General features: G+C 36.4%; 3 protein-coding genes across 5 annotated transcripts; 1 reads left to right on the top strand and 2 right to left on the bottom strand.

Annotated features, from left to right (window-relative positions):
* Nucleotides 1–252: 252 nt before the first annotated feature.
* On the bottom strand, nt 253–2,455 carry LOC113749775 (probable indole-3-pyruvate monooxygenase YUCCA10). Its single transcript, XM_027293623.1, has 4 exons — nt 1,782–2,455; nt 1,419–1,655; nt 887–1,009; nt 253–674 (listed from the first exon to the last, which is right to left on the bottom strand). Exons 1-4 carry the CDS (start codon nt 2,406–2,408, stop codon nt 504–506), a joined length of 1,158 nt encoding a protein of 385 aa, XP_027149424.1. The 5' UTR covers nt 2,409–2,455; the 3' UTR covers nt 253–503.
* Nucleotides 2,456–3,705: 1,250 nt separating this feature from the next.
* Nucleotides 3,706–9,470, top strand: LOC113749791. 2 transcript variants are annotated; one of them, XM_027293653.1, is made up of 8 exons: nt 3,706–4,203; nt 4,335–4,498; nt 4,599–4,642; nt 6,711–6,789; nt 6,875–6,977; nt 7,110–7,267; nt 7,340–7,460; nt 8,763–9,470. In XM_027293653.1, exons 5-8 carry the CDS (start codon nt 6,918–6,920, stop codon nt 9,216–9,218), a joined length of 795 nt encoding a protein of 264 aa, XP_027149454.1. In that variant the 5' UTR covers nt 3,706–4,203; nt 4,335–4,498; nt 4,599–4,642; nt 6,711–6,789; nt 6,875–6,917; the 3' UTR covers nt 9,219–9,470. The 2 variants fall into 2 exon arrangements, with proteins under 2 accessions (XP_027149454.1, XP_027149446.1); XM_027293645.1 differs by having other exon boundaries at nt 6,875–7,007.
* A 1,017-nt stretch (nt 9,471–10,487) lies between these two features.
* LOC113749804 lies at nt 10,488–13,573 on the bottom strand. 2 transcript variants are annotated; one of them, XR_003464585.1, is made up of 3 exons: nt 13,091–13,568; nt 11,305–11,624; nt 10,488–10,749 (listed from the first exon to the last, which is right to left on the bottom strand). XR_003464585.1 is itself a non-coding variant. In XM_027293671.1 (3 exons), the coding sequence occupies exons 1-3, from the start codon at nt 13,352–13,354 to the stop codon at nt 11,364–11,366; spliced, it is 447 nt and encodes a 148-aa protein (XP_027149472.1). In that variant the 5' UTR covers nt 13,355–13,573; the 3' UTR covers nt 11,231–11,363. The 2 variants fall into 2 exon arrangements, 1 of the variants encoding a protein (XP_027149472.1); XM_027293671.1 differs by lacking the exon at nt 10,488–10,749 and having other exon boundaries at nt 11,231–11,462; nt 11,541–11,624; nt 13,091–13,573.
* Between the last annotated feature and the right edge of the window lie 2,105 nt (nt 13,574–15,678).

Raw genomic sequence — 15,678 nt, 5'->3', positions numbered from 1 at the left:
GGGAACTGCTATGCTAGTAGCGAAACAACAAGGGTGGAGAAGAGTGGAATTTGAAACAAATTGTATGCAGGTTGTGAATGAAATTAATAGAGAGGAAGATGATGTAATCATGTCCACAGCGGTGTCTGATATCAGGAAACTAAAATCCAACTTTGATAAATGTTGCTTTACCTTCACTAAAAAGGGGTTGACTTGTAACAACTCTATCAGTCATACATTAGCTAAGATGGCGATACATATGAAATGCTCAGCTGAATGGAAAGATAGCTTCTCAAGTTGGTTGCTTGAGCTTGTTCAAGCAGATTGTAAGGGCAGTTGCCCACCCTTTATGTAATCTGGTTAGAATATTAATAAAGTGTTGTCATTTTGATAAAAAAAAAAAAACTCTTATTATCTGTAAGTCTTGATGTCTTTCCCAAAACCATTAACGGTTTCACTCTCTGTAAACCTTATACTAACAAATTTTGCAACATGTTGTAATTATAAATCTGGATATCGAGAAGTCACAACTGTAGAACCCGTTTGATATCATTGGCTATGTTTTGGGCATCCAAAGCAGCTCCATACAATCCTCTTCCTGCCAAACCAGCGCAGTACAATCCCTTGGTACCCTTCCAGTTGTTAGGGAAGGCAGGTTTTGCAAATCCGTCGTCAGTCAGGAGATCATCAGCCCCCTGAGGCCAGTAGACGCGCACACAAAAAAAAAGAAAAATAAGTACTAATCAGTAATTGGATGGAGCAATCAGGGTTTTACTATAAATTGTTCTCCAGTGCGTACGCATTCCTGGCCAGGTGGAGGTGGGGCAAATATTATGAAGATGGCAAGTTGAAGGAAGACGGGCAAGAAGTTCAAAAAGCAGCTGTGCAAGGCGAATTATAATTGTACCTGGAGCCACTTATTCGTCGATCTTTTAAAGCCAGTTGCAAAAATAACAGCATCAAATGGGTAAGACTTGCCATCCTCAAACACCACATCATTGCCTCCAAGACTTGCTACTGCCGGCAGTACCTGTTTATTTATTTATTTTATGGTATCAAAATTATAAGATTTTACAACATGCATGCTTCACACTGAAGGAATTTCGAAGAATATATACTTGTATCATCACTCTACATGAGTTGACATGTATCAGAACTGGAAAATGGAAATCATACACGCAAAGCAAGATGGCTACGTGCCCACTGATCCACATCAATCCTGCAAATATGATTAAAATAGCAGTAACCCTTCTTCTTTTTTTTTCTCCTTTTCTATAGAGCCCCTTTTTCTCCCTTGAAAGATAGCATATGAAATCAAAATAATTAGAAGCAGAATTAATTTGCAAAGTCCACGCGCTATCAGTTCATCTAACTATTGTACCGCGGTAAAAACGGTTCAATTAATGAAAGTGTATTAAAATCATCGCGCAATACTGCACCTGAATCTCGCCGGATTTGATTTTCTGACAGGTTCCAACGTCAATGACGGGGTATTTGCCATACTTAACTTTCATGGTGAAGGGACCTTCCTCTGGCCTTTTGATTCCGTACCTGGACAAGTCTCCTCCATACCACAGCTTGCTCAGCATCAACACCAGCCAGTCAACCGTATTCAGAGAAAAATATTTCAACAAAACCGGTCCTATGTATACCATTCCCCTTGACAGAATGTGAAGCTGCATGTATCACAACCAACCCATTCAAGCAATCCAATACTACTCACCAGGGTACGTAACTAAATACTCCTATGTCGTCACGTCCCAAATGAATAAAATGGAAAAAAGAGAGAGAGAGTGGCCTACCGGGCTACGGACGGCGATGGAAGTCTTCGCACCGTAGTTTGATAGATCAAATGCAATTTCCATACCAGAATTTCCAGACCCAACAACCAAAACATTCTTGTTTTCATAGGACTTGCCGTTTTTATATCGGGTGCTATGGATGACCTCGCCCAGGTAAGTGTTGAGACCTTCAAGCTGCGGGATGAATGCATCGGAGGTTTCTCCCGTGGCCACCACCAAGCACTTGCTGGAATACTCCTCCATCTCCTCGGAATCGGAAGAACCCAAATTCCTCGCCTTGACAATCCATGCTTCGGCGGCTTCATCGTACCGCGCCGACTCCACCGATCTTTGGTACAAGGGACAAATGTTGAAATGGGAGACGTAGTCGTCTAAATAACGCAAGAACTGGTCTCTGGGCACGTAAGTCGGGTAGGTGGTCGGGAACGGCTTGAGAGGAAGTTGACAGAACTGTTTAGCCAGGTGAAGATGAAGGCGGTCGTAGGAATATTTCTTCCACAAGGAAGCAAAACAATCTTCTCTCTCAAGGACTATGTTTGGAATGGAAAGGTTGTTCAAGCATGCTGCAGTTGCAAGCCCCGACGGCCCAGCTCCCACTACTATTACCACTTGTTCTTTGGTTGCCATGGCTTAGAGGAATATGGCTGGCCTTGACAAACAAGTACTACTAGTAATGTTTAATCTGAGTAGTATCCATCTAAATCTAGAACCCCCCACCATCACCATCAACATCACCATCAACATCACCATCAACATCAAGATAGTTGTACGTATTACATCTCATTGGGATGAGGATGCTTGTGAGTGCTGTAATCATCCATGGCCACAAGAAAATGAACACCTATTTTTGTTTTTTCGGAGGCGGTGGGGAATTGCTCGTCTCAATTTCCATTCGAGAATTCCCATTTCACCATGCAGTCGCATCGAGTTTCTCATCGGCGGCTTGAAAATATTGTACATTGTTGTTGTTTTCTTCTTTTCTTCCGTGTATACTTTTACCACTTCTTCTATGGTCACTGCTAATTGATTCATTTCACAATATTTCTTTTGCGGTCATGCTCATTCTTCACTATTATAAAGTCTTAATCGTATAAGAATACAAGTATAATTCTATTGGCTAGAAGCAAACGATTTGGTATGACCTTAGACGTGGAATACATAGTATATACTTGCTATCCAAACACGTTTAAACGTGGAATACATAGTATACACTTGCAAGGCATACTCATAATTTTGTCATCATATAGTATATGCCATAATTTTGTCATCATTTTGTCATCATATAGTATAATAGGTTTGTTTGGATAGGGTATTATTTGAAATAATTACTGTATCATTTTTTTGTATGTGAGATAAAAAGGTGATTGGGAATATACAAAGATGAATTGAAAAATGTATTTATGATGCAAGCGAAATATTATTTGGGATAAACCTGCTATCCAAACAAACCCATTATTTACTCGCCTCAGTTACCATACTTTTGTCATACTCATTCATTATTATATAGTTTTAGTCGTATAAGGGGTGAGGGATAAATTAGATGGTTTAAGGAAGAGAGTGTAAGTGAGAAATCTTTGATTCAAATCTTCCCACTTACACGATTTATATATATATATATATATATATACATATATAAAAGTCTTGCTTGTATAGGAATACAAGTATAATTCTATTGGCTAGAAGGAAACGATTTGCTATGACCTCCTTTGATTTGTGCAAGACATGGCATATAGCTGCAAGGCATAATCTACCTAGTATATAAGAAAAGAGCCAGATTTAATGCTTTGCTTTCCTCTTGCCACGTGGTTTGTTATGTATCTGACAAGTGGCAAGTTGTTTAGTCTTCTATTTGTTTTCCTTCTTTTGCTATTGCCCCGTTTTCCCGTCAAATTGCATTCCCCTCAAATTGCATTGAAGACCCCTCGAATTGCATCGAAGCCTATTCTGTGCAAAATTCAGCCTACCTATTCTGAGCAACTCCAGTCCCAACCAGCTATGCTACCAAACCCAGCATCTCTTTCCCAAATTGCCGTTGAACCCATTTCCTCCCTTTCCTCTGCCGCACGGCTATTCTTAGCACAAATTCGGCGCATCTGTCCTGAGCAATCCCCAATTCCAGCTGCAAAAAGTTTGGATTTTCCATGATTTGAGCGATGGGTTTTGTGGCTTCATTCTTTAAGCCAGCAGGTCAGCTGCTACTCCTGCAGCCGCTTCATTTGCTGACCGTTCACATGGTCTTTGTACTTCAGAGCAAAAGAATTGGGTGCAGGTCAACTGCTTTGCTTACACTAGCTGTTTTTCCCTCTTTCTCTGATATCCAATTAACCCATTTCTGTATCAATTCCGTCTCATGTTGCCGAATTCTTGGAGCCCCACGTGATAGTTGTACTTCCGAGGAGTGAAATGGGGAACTTTTTGTTAGGTATGCCATTCTATTTTGATCAGCTTTGGTGTTCAATTTTCCGCCTAAATTATGCTTTCTATTCAACCTTCATCATCCGTATGATTACGATTACAATTATCTGTTTGGATGTGATTTTTCCCTTATTCCAGTTATGCTGCGAAGTAGCGTTCCTATCCACTTAGCCTGTGCCTTTTCCAGCGGCTGACGAAATGGGATGCACGTATTTAACAGTGCATCGTGCTGCCTCCTCTGCTTTGTGAGCTGCAATCAAAATCCTCCGAGCCTTTACACCTTGTTCTTTGGAGCCTCTCTGGTGAGAAAAAAACTCCCCCTTTTTCCCCCCAAATTTTCCTCTTATGAATGGTTCTCAGATTAATAAATTCTAATATACAGATATATGTTTCAATTGATAGGTTCCTTTTGCTGCGGTTCCTTCGACCAACCTTTTAACTTGAAGGTCAGTTTGCTGTCTTCCTTCAATCTATCCACAGCTTTTCTTTTTTTGAGTGCCTATATTTTCATAAGTGAAATTTCACCTTTTCCTTTTCTTTTTTGTAGTTTTTCTTCAGTTTCTGCTTCATTTATTTTAAGTTTATTGGTGCTATTTGTTTTGTCTTATCCTTTATGAAACAAACGATTGCTTATTTGAGCAGGTGATTTTGTTAATTTGAAATATTTGATTAAAAAACTTTCTTATAGACATGGCCTAACAAAATTATTGCTGAGTACCAGTTTAAACAATGAATATTGGGTTGTAAAGGATGCATTATAGGGTGTGTGGAATAGTTGATTCTATGCTATCTTTATCATATTCTGGCCTTAAACTGTGAATGGCATATAGTTTAAAGGATGATAAGTTAGAGTAATTTATTTAATTTTAAGATTGAAGCCATAGGAAGCTGGAATTTATAAGAAAAGCTTTAAAAGACAAAACGAGTTTAAAATAAAATCGCATAATCTTTTTAATGTTACAGGCCTATTTTGGTTGACAGTGAATAGAAGGCATATACTTTTACAAAAGCTTAAAATGGTTAACTTGGAAAATATGCAGAAATTAGTGCCATTAAAATTTTATCAAATGAAGCTGTCATAGACATATTGAATGCCTGTTACTAAAATTTTAGCTAAGATTTCAGCTTGACTCTAATGTATGATCTTCAGGTAGCTAAAGTAAGCAAAAGCTCTCGAAAATGTCAAGTCATATTAGACAATAGGCATTCAATATGTCTATGACAGCTTGATTATCTCAAGCTTAGATTTTTTTTTTGGTTGGTATCTCATGCCTAGGATAGACTAAATAACAATTTTTTGCTCAGAATTAAAAGCTGTTCACCCATTTGCTGATGTTATTGTAAGTAACTGAGCTGTCCTATTGGTTTGCATATAATGGGTGTTCTATCAAATAGTCAAATTGCTATATACACACTAGAAAAAAGATTGTAGTGATGGACATCAATAACAGATTTTATCCACCAAAGTCATTTCGAACCTCCTGGTACTGATGCTTTGGTCTTTAATCACAATGAAGCTATACAGACTCTAAGTTAGTTTTTCTTACAATATACATGTCTGATATATGTGACCTGTTGTTGTTCTAAATCAGGAATGGGAGTGCTTATCTATTTTTAAGATAACATTAAGCTGACCAGCCTTTTTTTATTACTGATCTAAATGCCTATTGGTTAAGCAGCTTAAGACTTTGTACTTCTTGTTTCTAATTGCTTACTTAGTGTGTTCCTTGCTTGCTGTTTCGTTTAAGCTACACTTGTCTGGTTCAATGAAAAGCTCAATGGTTATTTTTTAAGGATATTGTATGTAGCCCATTCTTCGTCTGTTATTCATTGTAGTCTTTTTACTCAAAGCTCATTCACTCATTTATATGGCTATCAGTTGAACACCTTAGGTTATTATGCCTGTTTTATCCCAAGTATATACAGACTATTTTTTGGCTTGAAATTGCAGAAGTATGTGTAAATTTATATGCTAATCTTATCTAGGTGTATCATTGGGTCCCCTAATAGCATTAATTTGACTACCATTCGAGCTGAATCAGGAAGGCAACAAATTCCAGTAGGATGTAGTTCTTGGATTGAGGAGTTGGCTGCTTTTAATCATTCATGTATTTGACAAAGGTGAAAGTGCCATTTATGAGAGTCGGTCTTGTTTTTGTGGACTAAATGGATTTCTTAAGGTCATAAAGCTGCAATACTCATTTCTGATTTTGATGTCCTTTGGTATAATGAACATACTTTAATGTCCTTTTCAAACTTGATTCTGTGCCTTGGAGAGTAGAGTACATTTTCTTATCTTTATAACTGAACTTCATTAATTGATACCTTATTTAACTTTGAAGCAGCTCTGTATTTGTTTTCTGTTCTTATTTTCCATATTCCTTTAGTAACTCATCTTTTTTTTATTTTAACAGCTTATACTTCAATGATAGTCATCCAGTTACAATAACTCAGCCTATCACTGTCTTTTAAATTGCTCTATTACTTGATGAAAATTATTGCTTTTACTCTTAGACTTATCCCTGACAACCAAGCCTGGGAGTGGCCTTCTGATTAATCCTCCCACTTCTGAAGCAAATGCACTCAAAGATTGGTACGCATGTTCTTTGATCATTTTACTTAAACTTTTCTAGATCCTTTTGATAAATTATTGTCCGTTGCATTCATTTCTTGGATAGGTATAATGCAAATAAAGAAGAAATTGCAGAATTGATACAACAAATGGCATACAAAGATTCATCTAAGCTGCTGCCACCTCCAAGTTCTAAAGACATCATCAGTGTAGCCAATGCACTCAACACACTCAAAGATGTATCTTCTTTTTTCGTTTATGACCTGATTTATATCTTCTACCCATCCAAAATAATGCAAAACTCATATGTTCTTCTTTCTGTTCACAAAAACATCTATTAGGTGAAAACAGCTTGGATAACCGGCAAAATCAGCTTGTCCCCTGGACAACAAAAATTCTGGTTTGAAGCATGTGAGAACTGCCAAAAGTCTATCAATGTTGACGTAGGATGGGTTATGAGATGCTCATCTTGCAAAGAAGAGAGCAAAGTTATAGCAAGGTAATTACCGAATTAACTTTCCCTCTCTTGTAATGAATTAGAATATAATATTTTATTTCCAATATGTAATAGGACCCGAGTTGGGATTGCTGTTGATGATGGTACGGGCTCCATAAATACCGTTATCTTTGGCCTTGATGCTGAAAAGCTTATCCCATTTACAGCACTTCAATTCTGGGAAGCTCATACTGAGGTGAGCTAACAATCTTCTGCCTATATTTCTGCTGCAATGAACTTCATGTGCCTATATTTCTGCTGTCAATTATAATTTCCTATATGGAATTGCCACTTTCATCTTTGTTTTCCATTTTTTTGGTTGTTTTTTGTCTGTGATGCTCAGCCAGTTGGTTTGCCTGCTAATTTGAACTTTCATGCTTGTAGCCTTTTCTATTAGTTACTGAAGCCACAAACTGTCAAATACTTACTGTTGTGTGAGGCTAATTTAACACATTCCACCTTACAAAGTCCTGCCTATACATGAGAATGCAGTTAGAGTTGGAACACTGTTTGCACTCTCACACCTGAGCTCAAAACCTTCTCCCAGTAGTCCAATTCCTGTATCAAATCAACCACTCTGGATAGCTTAGATAGCCTTAATTTTCTAGATAGCCTTTACCAAGGAAACCAGTTATCAAACCAGAATGAGATGCTCTTCCCGTCACCAATATCGAAACTAATCAGGAGTTGTACAAATGTCTGAGCTAAAGAATATTCCTCCATATCCAGAAGCACTAGGTAGAGATTCTAAGGTCCCAGAAGCTACATTTGTTTACCATGACAGAGCGGATCCATCTCACCCCTAAATATCTGACCATTTTTATCTAGCTATAAAATTATCCTAAATCTCTCCAGACCATAGGAAAAAAAAAAAAACTACTAAGGAGTATGAACACGCTTGCCCAATTAACATATATGCCACTCAAAACTGATTATAACAACTGCACTCGAATTTGAACTTAGTGGAGATCAATGGCAGTCCCAGCTCCCAAGTATTTTATAGCTTCTCAGCTGTCTGATCATCCACCCCTGCTAAAAATAAACCACACTTTGGTAGATTTCGTTTTCATCCAGATAATCAGTCAAATAGTTCTGCCTTCTTCTCACCAAGTGACTTTCTGTTCATACAACACCTGGAACATCTCTCCTTTGTTGTTTTTCCTGGTCTATATTAATGCGCCAAATGAACTCAAAAAAATTCAGCCTTCTTAGGCCTTTACCCGAATACAGAAAAAAAAAAAAAGAGTCTTATTTAGTTCATTGAGCTCTAATGGTAATAACTATCGAATAATCTGATTCTTACGCTTCTTTTCTTTGGTATCAATGCTGCTCTTTCCACGTAAAAGTGTTATGATAGTAACATAATCTCTTGGGTATAATATGTTTTGTTTCCTTCCATAACTTATGCCTGGATCCAGTTCTATTTATACAGCATGAAGTTACTCAGAATTTAAATATCATTGCTAATTATTTATACTTTAAAACAAAAAAAATTCAGGAGCTTAACTTTTCTGCTGAACTAGCATCTGCACTTGGAAAGCATGCAATTGTGTGTTTCATTCGCTACTATGAGTCAGATTATCAAGGCCAAAAGGAAGGCAAGTATAATATTGTCAAGGCATACACTGCTGAGGAATCAGCTCACATTCCAATGGCCATCACAACTGCAGAAGCCAATGAAATAATTCCAGACCAGCAAGCTACTGTCCTGCAGCCTACCAAGAAGACTGAATTTTTCAGTCCATCAACCAAAAAGATCCTTGATGCCATTGCTGAATCATCTACTGCTGCAAATGAACTGCCGCCTGCAGTGACAACAGCAAAGAGGGCCTTGGTTTTTGGAACTGTGCCTCCTGGAATTGGTTTGGATTCTGCTGAAGCTAATACACCTACCTTGCTGTCCACCAATGCACCTGGAAGTCCATTGAAGAAGCAGCGTGACGATGAACTCTGAACTTCCTTGAAGCCTTTTGAATTCTTCATTTTGCTAATGTTAAAACACTTTACAGCTGCATTAATATTGACATCCATTAAGAAATTGTTCTTTTGTGCACCTTAATGGATCTCAATATGTGATCTTTTGTAATTGCAGCCTATGATTGCACTTTATATTTGAAGATGTTAAGCTATTTATGAAACTACTTGTCAACCTTTTGTCATCTTCTTTTATCTGTTGCAATACTAATGATTGGTGATGTTTTGTTTAGTCTCATATTCTTAGCTACATACTTGATTGGTTATTATTTGCTAACAGATTATAGGGGGCCTAGGCTGTGCTTAGCACAGCCGATAACCCCCTAGTATAGTAACAAGAGGCGTACTCGGGGAATTTGTGGAAAACAAACGGGCCACGTTTCCCTCTACACGTGTTTGTTTGTGTTCTTTTATTATTTGTGTTCTTTTTGCTTCTTAATTCATTGACTTCAAGGTGTTGAATGGTCTATCATCTCTGCTCTCGAATTGAAGGTTAACCACATCATTACAGAACATAACTACTAGTGTGTTACTACTTCCAAATTTCTAGTATGTTTTTCATTTTTATTTTTATTTTTATTTTTTTGAGTGCGGTCGTGTTACTATTTATCTTAAAATAAGACGGGACATTTGTTGCTTCAATCACAATCTTGAAAATCCACGTATACTATCTCAAAACAAAATATTATTTAAGCAAATTACGTGTGAAATCGTCCTCTACATGTCTCAATGAGCTGCGTTTAGTAGAAATTTGTTGGAAGAGATAAAGAATTACAGCAAGAATTTCAGGTGTCACGAGCCAACCGTCGTAGCACCAATTTGTCTGTACGACATCACCTGGTGCTTCGTTGGGGTGGACACGAACATGATGGGTAAGGTCCCGCGTCTATTTATAAAATTGAAATTTGAAATAATTTAAATTCATTAAGTTATTGCCAAGTATTAAATTTGATATATTTAAATATATATTACATTAAATAATAAATGAATCACTTATCGCTAATTTTGTAGATCAAATTTTAAATTGAGTACCACTTAATTGATTCATATGTTCAATTTTTATTATTAAATGTATCTGAAAGTATTAAAATTTGAATCTATTAATTTTAAGTATTGAATTGAGTTATTAAACAATACCTTATTATTTATGCAGAATTCAAATTTCATATTTCAGATTTCAATTGTTGTTTTATCCAAAGGAAAGTACTTAAAAAAAAAAAAAAGCAATATAATGGGAAAACCAGATCCTTTCTTAACTAAGACCCAGGTAATTACAAACTAAGCAATAAGCATGTCATCAGTTTGACCTTATATGTTCAAGATATGGATGCAGGATGGATCAATCTTTATTACAGTGTCACCGAACGGACACGAATGCATGTTAAATATACAGGAAGTAGGAACTGAAATTTAATTTCATAATAGAAGGAAGAAATATGCATCTAGGTCGCTAATATACAGACCCGGCATGTGTGTCATAATCTTAGCCTGATGGATCATTGTCAGGAATCCTGCAATTGGTGATTAAACTTGTGAAATCGCTTGAACATCATAATAATGTCATCAACCCTGTTTTACCATCCTTGGGAATGACAGGGCAATGTTGGGTGGTAAGTAGAAAGTAGTAGAAGAAGAAGTAGGTATAGATATCAGGGGAAAGAAAAGAGGGAGGATACCTGAAAGACACAATGGGGTTTGGGGGATTTTTTTTTTTTTTTGGGGAGAGGGGGGAAGGGGTTTGGGAAGTAACAGAACGGCATAATTTTCCAGAAAATATAATGGTTCAGGTCCTCTTGGCAGAATAACTGCAGGCCAGAACTATTCAGAAAATTAATGTTGGTAACTCGTCATTTGCATTTCTAATTACAACATTCATGCCAGAAATGGATAAATTGATTTCATAATTTCCACCACCTGTCCTTAATAATGTTAATGAAAACATTCCGTATTGCAGTCAAGGATTGTATGGCATTTAACTCAGACCCCCATCCATAGACAAGAAATAAAGTCAGATTTTTAAGGTGCAGATACTTGCAGTAATGTCATTCTGTATTTTATCAGCATACCTTTCAATATGCTGCAACAACCAATGATGTTAGAGATGTGCTTCTTTCTAGCCAGGAATCTAATCCTGCTGTATCCGTTGAATTATGAGATCAACAGCTGCATTTGCTGATGAAAATGCTCCATGAAAGCTCTCCTGATAGGATATAGAACCCAATTCCTGAACCATTTCCAACAATATTTCGCCCAGGTCAGTTTTTTTCTCCATCAACGACTTGTAAAATGAGTGGCTAGCAACCTCACTAATTTTGATGTTCGTTTCCTCGGGACAGTATTCATCATCCAACCACTTATGAAGAGTCACCCTTAGCCATTCTGATTCCTGCACTTCTATGATACACAACCATTAACCATATTTCCATAAAGGGCAGGAAACCATGGAATCACAAATAGCAATCCATAAACATTTGAAATTGACGATGGATTGCAACTTCTCTCCAACAAGAGCTTCTAATTATTCAAAGCAAAAATGAGATTGCTTGGTAGCCAAGAGATAATTTATAGAATCGAGGACGGATTAACCAGAAAGTCCACAAGTGTTACAGTTCTCTCTCGATTCTAAAAGCTAGGGATGCCATGGTGACACAGAGATTTTCTTTCTCTATTTTTGTCCAATCGAAATAAGCACTAAAAAATTGTTCTACATGCAAATTTGCAATAAAGATGTATATTTAGTTCGCAAGATATATCGAACCTGCCAGTTCTAAAATAATGCTAATACCTGAAAACATTCAGACATATCAATAGCAGACTAGCCATCTAATGATATGTAGAAACCAACCCATGTTGTTACAAGTTTAAATACAGAAACTTCGTGGCAACCAATGTTCAATGAAGATCCGAAAGCTTTCCACACAAATTGATCATTAAAAAACTTAAAATGTAGAAGAGTGGCTTTCATCACCATTCTTTGTGCGCCAGAGTGAAAATTGATTAAAAAAAGATCTTCTAAGCATGATTGATCTTAATGGAGAAGAAGAGAAGAAGAAGAGGATAGCACAACAAATTGTAGAGAGCAAAAGAATCCACGAGGAGTAACATTACAATGGATTTTTTTTTTTTTTTTAAACAAAAGGCATAGGATAAGAATCGCTACGCATTGAGACGTGTCTTTGGTCAATTTAGGATAAAAGTGAAAGGCAAGCCACCACTATCAACCGTCATCTCCAGTCATCCAGCTAAAGCAAACAAGAAAAGCATTATGGAAGCGCGTCTTAGGGAAGAGCTGGGCGAGACAGAGGCTTTGGACTAAACAAAGTAAAAAGAAGAAAACAAGGAAGAAACCGATAAACTGCATCAAGGGATGAGCAAGTCATGCAACCTAATCCTCTAATTTATTCAAGTAAACGAGCCATTTCCGTCATTTCACGATCAAGACGAAGATGTGTTTTTATTTTTTGCGTCTTTTGTGATGAAAAGAGAAATAACGAGCTAAATTATAAGCCCGCCAGAAGGCTCAATCCATCATTGCTACACCCAAATCAAATTTTCACCCTCTCACTTAGCAGCATACATTCAATCATTTAAACAGGCGTACAAGGGAAATAAACAGAAAAAATGTCATAATTAGAAATGAAAGAAAGAATTGTAGGCGCTGTATCAGTACAATTATGCAATTAACTGAGTAGTATCGCCATAATTAATTAACCCAATGCCCCACCCCAAGTAGACCCAGTATGGGTACTTGATTGAGTCACAAACCATCCACAGACACCCATAAAAGTGAACGAACATTAAATCTTGCGACGAAGAATTAAAAAAGAAACAAAGAAAACAAAACATATTTACCTCCAAGGCTTGCGAAGGGTCTAACCAACTGCTTGGGACCCTAAGGTGTTGAACAGAATCTTCTTCTGGGTCGCCTTCTATATTGTACTGGGTGTTTGAAGGAGAAAGAAGACTTGGAAATCTGGAAAGTCGGAGCTCATGTTTGTGATGGAATTTGGGTTTAAAATAAAGATTCAGGCTGCCCGAGTTTCCTATTTTATAATGGCCTACATACTTTAGCTCTGCCATTATCAGGGTTGGATTTGAGAATAACACCGAACCCATTTCTCAGAACAATCTGTGATAACTTTTTTCCTCGGACCTTTTTTCGCGGGTTTTAGGACAGAGCAGAAAAACAATTTGCTGCCGGGAGAAAAAGAGGAACACAGAAGAAACCGAGAATTGCACGGACATATGGCGTGTCAATTTCTTTGGACGAACGCTCCCGCGATAATTTTAGATAAGGGAGCAAAGTCGAATAAACTGGGAGCATTTATGAAGCTCGTTGGCGAGTAGCGACCGATGGTGTTAGCTTAGTGGTGTCAGGTGATCTTTGAAATAGGGACGTAATCGAGCCGAATGGAACGCAAGTATTGCTGCACTCAAATTCAAACGAATAACAGAAATGGAGTTCGAACTCAAACTCGAATTCGAAAAATGGTTCGAAAACTCAAGATCGGCTCAATTATACTCATTTTCTTGCAAGTATGATCGAAGTCAAGTACTTGACTCAACTAAAAGAGTAATTATAGTAATTTATATTACTTCCAAACCTAAAAGAGTAAAATTGTAATAACTAAATATATAATTTTAATTAATTTTTTTGTACTCGGTAAGGCTCGACGAGCCACCGAAAAATCAATCCTCGAACCGGACTTGAATAATTATTGAATTGCTCACGCTCAATTCACACTCAATTTTGACCTAGTGCGAGTCAAACTTTTGACCGAGTTGCTCGTGAATAATTCGATTCGTTACATCCCTACTTTGAAGTAAAAGGTGAATATCAAATTTTTGTCAAATTCCAATGTCTCAATGTTTCAAATTTTTGTCAAATTCCAATGTTACATAGTAATTCCACAAGCATTACGAACACTTCTAGGCCGTGATGTTTGTGGAGTGACAATTCCTCGTCTAGTTAATATATAACGGGCTCAAGCCCTCCTTTGTACCGAAAAAAAAAAATTGAGATGGCTCATTGAATCGAAAAACTTACCGAGTCACGGATTATTGATTCAACCATTAAGTTGGCCGTTATCAAAGCATAGCATCATAAATAAACAAAAAATATATTTTATATTACTACTTTTTATCATATCTACAATCTGTACATCCCTCTATGGAGGATTAAACACATGGTCATCTATACTATATATAAAGCTTCAGGATGAGATTTGCAATTAATATTGAGATTAACATTTATTGTCATTTTATGAATTATTTTCATCCTTATCTATACTATATATAAAGCCTGACAAATGGGTTTGGGATTAACATTTGAGTTAACATTTATTGTCATTTTATAAACTTCTTTTTTCATCATTATAAAAACTACTTTTACTTTAATCATCTATAACTATTTTTACTTTTAACTTTTTAAGTATGTTTTTTCAACATAACTGCCCCTAAATATTATAACTATCAATATAAAATTATTTTATGAAAAATGTTTAAAAGATTAAAGTTTGTTTCAATAATAAAAATTTTATTTAAAATATATAACAATAAATAAAATATATTTTTTGATTGCACACACATTGAGTATGCATTAAGAACAGCAAGTATAATCCTTTTGCTAATAAGTTTATAATAAAACAAACTAAAAGAAAAGTAAAAATACAAAGCAAAATAAAAGAAAAGCAAAGAAAATTAAGAGCTGCAAGTATATCATTGGGACGAGCTCGACACCAAGAAACAAGAATCTTACTTTAGAAAATTATTAAATTGCAAAGTAAAATAAAAATCATACATTAAGAAATCAAATTTGTGCACATAGTTTAGGCACAAAACGGAATTTTGTTGGAGGAATTTGAGAGATTAATGGTGATATGATGAAGAAAGGGATGATTAGTGTGAGAGGAATTTGAAGGAAATTCAGTAAAAAATTAGAAATAAAAAAAAGGAATAACATTGAAGTCTTGTGTCTGGACTTTAGTCAACTATAAACTGGGCCTATCTAATTAGTCTCTAGGTTATTTTTCTTTTTTTTTCTTTTTGACCTTTTTTTTAACCAATTGAATGGACTGAATTGGTTTAGCAAAAACTGTTTTGGTTGGTCATGGGTCTCCCTGCATATGTTATGTCATGCTACATACTTCTAAAGGAGTTATGTAAGTGCATTGGAAGAGAAATGGCAAAGTTCCGGTGGGAAAGTAATAGAGAGAAAAAAAAGATGCATTGGATAGGGTGGGGGAAGCTGTCTGAAGCAAAACAGAATAGGAGCTTGGGCTTTATAGATTTAGAAAACTTCAATCAGGCACGTCTGGCTAAGCAGCTATAAAGGATACTTAAAATGCCAAATTTATTGGTGAGTAAGATTCTTAAAGTCAGATATTTCAAAGACGCTTCAATCTGAAAAATGAAAAGGAGAAGCACTAATTCTTGGTGCT

This window comes from Coffea eugenioides, chromosome 1 (assembly GCF_003713205.1).
Source record: "Coffea eugenioides isolate CCC68of chromosome 1, Ceug_1.0, whole genome shotgun sequence".
NCBI lineage: Eukaryota > Viridiplantae > Streptophyta > Magnoliopsida > Gentianales > Rubiaceae > Coffea > Coffea eugenioides.
The sequence above is the reverse complement of the archived record's forward strand: the minus strand, read 5'-3'. Positions and strand labels throughout refer to the sequence as shown.

Excerpts from the sequence above, each read along its gene's own strand:
- LOC113749775 (XM_027293623.1), bottom strand. The coding sequence starts at position 2,408 with ATGGCAACCAAAGAACAAGTGGTAATAGTAGTGGGAGCTGGGCCGTCG. Across the intron at positions 1,656-1,781 it reads CCATCGCCGTCCGTAGCCCG|CTTCACATTCTGTCAAGGGG; the intron begins GTAGGCCACTCT and ends TGATACATGCAG. Across the intron at positions 1,010-1,418 it reads TCAAATCCGGCGAGATTCAG|GTACTGCCGGCAGTAGCAAG; the intron begins GTGCAGTATTGC and ends ATAAATAAACAG.
- LOC113749791 (XM_027293645.1), top strand. The coding sequence starts at position 6,918 with ATGGCATACAAAGATTCATCTAAGCTGCTGCCACCTCCAAGTTCTAAA. Across the intron at positions 7,268-7,339 it reads GAGAGCAAAGTTATAGCAAG|GACCCGAGTTGGGATTGCTG; the intron begins GTAATTACCGAA and ends AATATGTAATAG. Across the intron at positions 7,461-8,762 it reads TCTGGGAAGCTCATACTGAG|GAGCTTAACTTTTCTGCTGA; the intron begins GTGAGCTAACAA and ends AAAAAAATTCAG.
- LOC113749804 (XM_027293671.1), bottom strand. The coding sequence starts at position 13,354 with ATGGGTTCGGTGTTATTCTCAAATCCAACCCTGATAATGGCAGAGCTA. Across the intron at positions 11,625-13,090 it reads ACCCTTCGCAAGCCTTGGAG|GAATCAGAATGGCTAAGGGT; the intron begins GTAAATATGTTT and ends ATAGAAGTGCAG. Across the intron at positions 11,463-11,540 it reads CGAACATCAAAATTAGTGAG|GAATTGGGTTCTATATCCTA; the intron begins GTTGCTAGCCAC and ends GAAATGGTTCAG.